Genomic DNA, 6767 nt, shown 5'->3' with positions numbered 1-6767 from the left:
CAATTATAAAGTCTTCTGCCCGCGACACCGTCCGCGTGAAATTAAGAAAAAACTTAGTAAACAGAATGACTGCTCTTTTAGGTTATGTTCTATATCTGTGCCAAATTTAATCGACATCTGTTGAGCCGAGCCAAACAACCATCCATCTAAACTTTCGCATATTAGTAACATTAAAAAGATTTTTAACTGTAAAACAGTAATTAGTACCTTTCCCATAGTTTCCAAACTTTTGTATAAAACATATAAATTGATTTTTCAAAGAGAGAGATAGGGGCTAAGTGAGAGTGGGAGTGAAAGAGCGGGGGAGGACGAAGAGAAAAGAAAATATGTTTTCGTACATTGTGTTTGACAGTGGAAACTCAATAATAATAAGCTTTAAATACAATTAAAGGAAATGATTGAAAAAACTACTTTAGGCGACACTTAAACGTTTCAGTTTTATTTGCAAAAAAATAAAGGCAAAGACAAACTGTATCTCGTTCAAAGAGAATTGAATAATTCATTTTATTTCCTTTGAGTTTGAAATGTTAGACGCGCTGTTAATTTGTGTCTTTTCTTGTCACAAATAGAAATTATTCGTGAATTCTTTGTACTGAATACAAAGAGACATTGTTCTCTTTGAAGAAGAAAACCTCTGTTTTCATTCGCTTTTAATAATATCAATATTGAGAATTGATTATTCTAAAACGAATACGATATTCAGTTGACAGACTAATTATAAGTATTATTAATGGTCACTAAGGAAGGCTCTAAGGGCAGATTAAGTAACAGAGTTTCTACTGCCGCCGAGTTCCATCATCGGACGACACGCCAGACCGCCAGGTTACATCCACACCATCTCAATGGCTGGCAAACCACAACCGTGCGGTTTGCGCGAAACTTCTTGACTGCAGCGTTGTGGAATAGTCTGTCCTCGGCGGTATTTCCAAACCGCTACGACTTTGGGTCCTTCAAGAAGCGAGCGTATCACCATCTCAAAGGCCGGCAACGCATCTGCGGTTCCTCTGGTATTGCTGATTACCATGGGCGTCGTTGAACACCTCGGTGTTCCCGCTGCTCGTTTGCCCCCTTCTGATATAAAAAAAAAGAATTAACTAAGAAGAAAGAAAATGTCTTCCCTTTCCATGCATCCTCTCATCCGGAAAGTCCACTTCCACTTCCCATACTTTCCTTATAAGAAAAAGGGTGGGTGTTCAAAATAAAAGCATCGTTCTCTTCACTTAATGTTTATTATAGAATTATGATGATAACTTAACAAAACATATATACAACACACTACGATTTAACAAATATAATTAGTAAGGACAACACACTATTCTCTGTTCATTGTTACTCACTCGTTTTTACACACTGAAAAAATAACAAAACACACTCGATAGAATAGAGAAATAAAATATCACGGCGCCACTATGTGCCGGTAACTTTGTACTTTTTTAGTGGCGCCCTCTGACGTAATATAATCGAATTCCGCTTAGACATCCCGCCCACCAAAGGACGTAGTCCTTTCAAACTCTATACAAACTCAAAATCTCTTACACTGAATACTATACACTGCTACCGCCCACCATGGCACTCTATGCTTAAGTAACAATAACATATTAAAATTATTAAAGACAAAACTCGACTCTACATAAGAAGAAATATGAATGATAAGATAGCACTAAACTCTATACAATAAGAAAGATGAATGGTAAAACTCTAGACTCTATACAAAAAGAAATAATTGAAAGAAAATTAAAACACACGTACACACACAATGAAATTAAGAATTTACACTACTCCGTATCTGGATTAACACTCTGGTAGGACAAGGATGGTGATTTAAGAAAGGATTCGATTTGCCTCAAGATGATCATTAGCTCCTCAAAGGTAAGTGTAGAATCTCAGATTAATCTTTTCAGGTGCACTATTGTTGTGCGAACATCAGCTTCAATAAATACTCCTCCGAAGTTCGGTTCGTGCGGAGGATGGTACCTCCATGATGTTTCCTCGTCTGCTAGAAGATGCTGAAGTTCCTCAGGTAATTTAGCTTTAGCTCGGTCAGACATTTCTCCTAGTTCTCTAAACGCGTTGTCAGCCGCGTTCTGGTGTATAGCCACGTGTCTCCACTGCTCTCGTTCCAGCTTGGTAAGTATCTCAGATGTTCTATTGCGTAACCATCTCGGTATGAAGATCTTCTCCAATTTTAGTAAGTCTATGAATTGTTGCCACTCGTGTAATAGTTGTGGGGTGATCTTCTCATCCCATGATAATTTTATTCTCCACAGGTTTTGTTTAAAACTCCTCGCTCTGACGCCAATTGATGCTATGCAGCTCATTGGGTTGTAAAGACGCGCTATTTCAGACAGCTTTCTTTTAGTTACATCCTCTCGATTCACCTCATTTTTAGGTAGTCGCAAGTGATACTCAAATTCATCGTTGGTCTTGTTCCAGGTAATATCTAATGTCTTGATGTTATTATTATACTTGAAATGTAATAACTGATTATCTCTTTGATTCTTTTTACAGATTTGTTTCACTTCGCTGTTGCTGCACCATTTTCGACGTTCAAAACCACCTGCTCTCATTAAAGTATTCATTTGATGATAGTTATCTATAGTTTGCTCTGTGGTTTTACATCCGGTAAGTAAATCGTCCATATAGTAATCTTGTAGTGTAATTTGTGCTGCTAAGGGATAATCTGGTTGCTCATCTCTTAATAGTTGTTGCAGACACTTCACGGCTAAGTAAGGTGCACAAGATGTTCCAAGGGTAAGTCTCAGTAGTTGGTAATGTTGAAGAGGTTCTTCTGTATTTGATCTCCACAGTATCCTTTGGAAATCTGTGTCTTGCTCGATGACAACTTGACGATACATTTTAAGTAACTCTGCAACGATACAAATTCTATGGTATCTCCATCTCATTAGAATACGACGTAGTTCACTTTGTAGTGTAGGTCCGACGAGAATATTGTCATTTAAAGACACGTCGTTCACTCCTTTGCTCGATGCGTCGAACTCCACTCTTACTTGTGTAGTCTGTTTTTGCTCTTTAATCACTCCTTGGTATGGCAAATAAACGTCGTAAGCATCTCGCAAGTCTCTCTCCTCAGTTGTATCTTCGTAAATTTCTTTGCATTGCATTTTCTCTCTCGACTTTCTCCTTTTGATAGTTTCAGGTTCTCCTTCTGTCTCCCAAAATTGTTTTAAAAGCTCATCTTCCTTTACTTGTATATGCATGCTGATAATACTTCTATTTTCTTGTACTAACTCATTTTTGATTTTTCCAGATAATATCCAGCCCAATTGCGTGTTTTGTGCAACTGGTCCAGATGACTTCGAATGTTTCAGAAGACCATCTAGTAGAATTTCTCCGGAGACTTCAGCACCCAGAATAATGTCAATCTGTCCAGGTGTACTGTAGGTAGAGTCAGCCAAAGGTAAGTTGGTGATCTCTGGCCAATCATGTATAGATGAGTCTCTGGATGGTATAAACGAAGTTAATCTCTTCAACACGAATGCATTGACTTGGATGGAAAACTCAGGATTGTGTAAAGATAAGATCTCAAAAGAAGCCATACTCTTTGTTTGTGTTTGACCTTCTCCGACTCCTGATATAAGACTGTTCACTGAAACTCGCTTTAACTTCAGGACTTGTTTTGTGGCTTCTGTTATGAATGATGCTTCAGATCCTTGGTCAATCAAAGCTCGAACGATTTGTATGTGACCCGTAGGTGATTTGATTTTGACCATAGCTGTGGCCAGTAATACTCTGCTCAGGTGACTCTCATTAGTAAAATGTGCTACAATTTTTCTCTCAGGTTGTTTGCTCCTCTCTCGAACTTCAGTTGAAATATTTTCATGACCTGAAGGTTTCTCTGCAGTTGATCTCTCTTCACGGTTAGATGTTCTCTCATAATGCAGTAGTGTATGATGTCGTCGAGCACAACGACGACAGCTCGTAGTTGAATAGCAACTCCTCACGCTATGATTAGGTGATAAGCAATTGAAGCACAAATGATTTGATTGCACGTACTCAGTTCTCTTCTCTGGGGTTTGTGCTACAAATTGCTTACACTGATATAATAAGTGTTGTCCTGAACACATTACACAGGTGTACTCTCTCTTCTCCTCTTCAACTGATGAATGAAATGACCTCTGTTTGGTAGTTTGTCTCGTAGTGTTGTTGTATTGTGTTGTGTTAGCTGCTCTACAGTTGTAATGATTTGATGACTCCAACATCTCCAATGTTCTAAATCTCGTCTCGATAAATCTCTTCAGCTCATCCCAGGTAGGTAAAGAATCTGCTTCACCGTCTGAATGTACTCGGCTCACCTCTAACTCCCATAGCTTTCTTGTCTCTGCATCTACTCTTGTGACTACTAAATAAATTATGATAGCGTTCCATGCACTCGTATCTATTTCCAAATTTTGTAATGATTTTAAAGAGGATGATGTTGTATCTAAAAGTTGTTTTAAAGCAGCGGGCGACTCACTTGTTACATTCTTCTGGGAAAATAAACGTTTCATAACTTCATTAGTATTGAAGCGCTTATTGTTGTATCGTCGAACTAGCTGGCTCCACGCCTCGTTATAATTTACATCTGTTGTTGATAGATTTTTGAGTAGAATTTCAGCTTCTCCAGATAAGCAGCTCTTCAGATAATGTAGTTTTTGAGCAGCGGTTAGTGTAGCATTTGTATGAATTAACGACACAAACATATCATAGAAAGTTTGCCAATTTTCGTATCCACAAGAAAATGTTGGCAAATGAATTGTTGGTAATCTCACGTCACTAGATGTCGCCACAATACTAGGTTGGTTATTAGCTGCGCTCACACACGAAGTCGGCTGGTATAACTGTAGATCATCTTTTAGTTTGATTTTGTAGGTCTCGTAAATATCCTCAAACTCTGAATACATATCTTCGGCAAAATAGGTAAGTTTCGATTTCTCAGATTTATCTACAGAGGCAACAATCTCGTTATGAATACTCAAGAATGACTCCCACAGTTTATCTAACGCCTCTATTTTCGTTTCAATATAGTTCACAGTAAGCCGATCTTTGGGCGATTTTTTGTAATTAATCTGCGCTTTACTAACCCGCTCAAATAACTCCTCTTGGCGTCGCAGACACACTTTTAATGCTTCAGACATTTTTAAATGTTCAATGTTCTCGTAACACAATCACAATATTAATATATTCACTATAGTTCAATTACTGTTCTCCCGGGTTTCGGCACCAAACTTTTGTTCAAAATAAAAGCATCGTTCTCTTCACTTAATGTTTATTATAGAATTATGATGATAACTTAACAAAACATATATACAACACACTACGATTTAACAAATATAATTAGTAAGGACAACACACTATTCTCTGTTCATTGTTACTCACTCGTTTTTACACACTGAAAAAATAACAAAACACACTCGATAGAATAGAGAAATAAAATATCACGGCGCCACTATGTGCCGGTAACTTTGTACTTTTTTAGTGGCGCCCTCTGACGTAATATAATCGAATTCCGCTTAGACAGTGGGAAGGGAAGGTGTTAAAGCGGGCTCTACCACTGCTAGTCTGGAAGAACACATAGGCTACTCATTATGTTTTTTTTTTAATTCCGCGCAGACAGAATCGCAGGCGACAGCTAGTTGGTTATATGAACGTTATTAAAAACTTATATTATGTTATGTGATTAATTTAATTTAGTTTACTTTGATCATGGTTATCTAGTTTGAAACTATTTGCGCTATCTGGAGGAGAAAATAGTTAAATTTACAGTTTATGCTCTCAACTATGAAATAAAGCAACGTTTTACCCTCCGCCGCAAATACTCGGAATGCTTTGCGAGATTCCTTACTACAGTTATGTATTTGAATGAAGAATAAATAAAGCTTTAATTACATATTTTAAATTTATAAATTAATAAGAAATATTATCATAAGAACGTGGTTTTATACTTTCGAAAAATTGTGCAAAAAGACATATCACTATCTTTGTTTTTTATTTAGAAAATGAAAGGGATGGCTACTACATTAAAACTTAGAGTAAATCAGTGAAGATATGATTTAGTTTAGCAAGTTTAATTTTCCAAAAAAAATTAACTACGATAGTTTCTAAATTCTTATTTTTAGTCATTATTAATTACAATCCTTTGACGCGAATGACGTGCTTTCATTACAAAGTCAAGTGTCAGAATGATTAGTGAGGGGACATAAACGTCGACATTTAAAACTAGTGTTGTGTCAGTACACTTGCATGGTGACGGAATTTCTTCCTAACATTATTTAAGTTATTAAATTAATAATTATTTTTAAAAGATATTTTCTTTACTAAAAGCGAAGCATTCTCAGATCTAACGATATTAAGTTACCGCTTTTCATCTCGGTCGTATAACGTGACTTATTTACTCAGGATCTTTGTGACTTCTTTCTTTGATATTAAATAAAAGTAGATAAAAGATCATAAATTGATTGTAACAGACTTTACAAAATGGCTTTGGAATGTCATTTATTTTTGTATTATCTTTGTGGTTAATAAATTGATTTATCAAAGTTGAAATTGGTACAATAATGTAACAAAGTTTATTCTAAAAAAGGGTCTTGACAGACGGTCGGACAACAAAGTGATCCTATAAGGGTTCCGTTTTTTTCCTATGAGGTGCGGAACACTTAAAATGACTATTTTAAAATATAAATATCTTAGTTAAATCTTCGTGTAGAAAATATAACAAAATACATTGGATAATGAGCTGAAAAGTAATTCAGGATATTGAACATACAGTA

At 36.3% G+C, this 6767-nt stretch overlaps 1 protein-coding gene across 1 annotated transcript; it reads right to left on the bottom strand.

Annotated features, from left to right (window-relative positions):
• Window positions 1-1883: 1883 nt before the first annotated feature.
• LOC106121845 (uncharacterized) lies at window positions 1884-5135 on the bottom strand. Its single transcript, XM_013317673.1, has one exon. The coding sequence runs from the start codon at window positions 5133-5135 to the stop codon at window positions 1884-1886; it is 3252 nt and encodes a 1083-aa protein (XP_013173127.1).
• Window positions 5136-6767: the final 1632 nt, after the last annotated feature.

This window comes from Papilio xuthus, unplaced genomic scaffold (genome assembly GCF_000836235.2).
Source record: "Papilio xuthus unplaced genomic scaffold, Pxut_1.1 DF826933.1, whole genome shotgun sequence".
NCBI lineage: Eukaryota > Metazoa > Arthropoda > Insecta > Lepidoptera > Papilionidae > Papilio > Papilio xuthus.
The sequence above is the reverse complement of the archived record's forward strand: the minus strand, read 5'-3'. Positions and strand labels throughout refer to the sequence as shown.

Coding starts and splice junctions, on each gene's coding strand:
- LOC106121845 (XM_013317673.1), bottom strand. CDS start 5,135: ATGTCTGAAGCATTAAAAGTGTGTCTGCGACGCCAAGAGGAGTTATTT.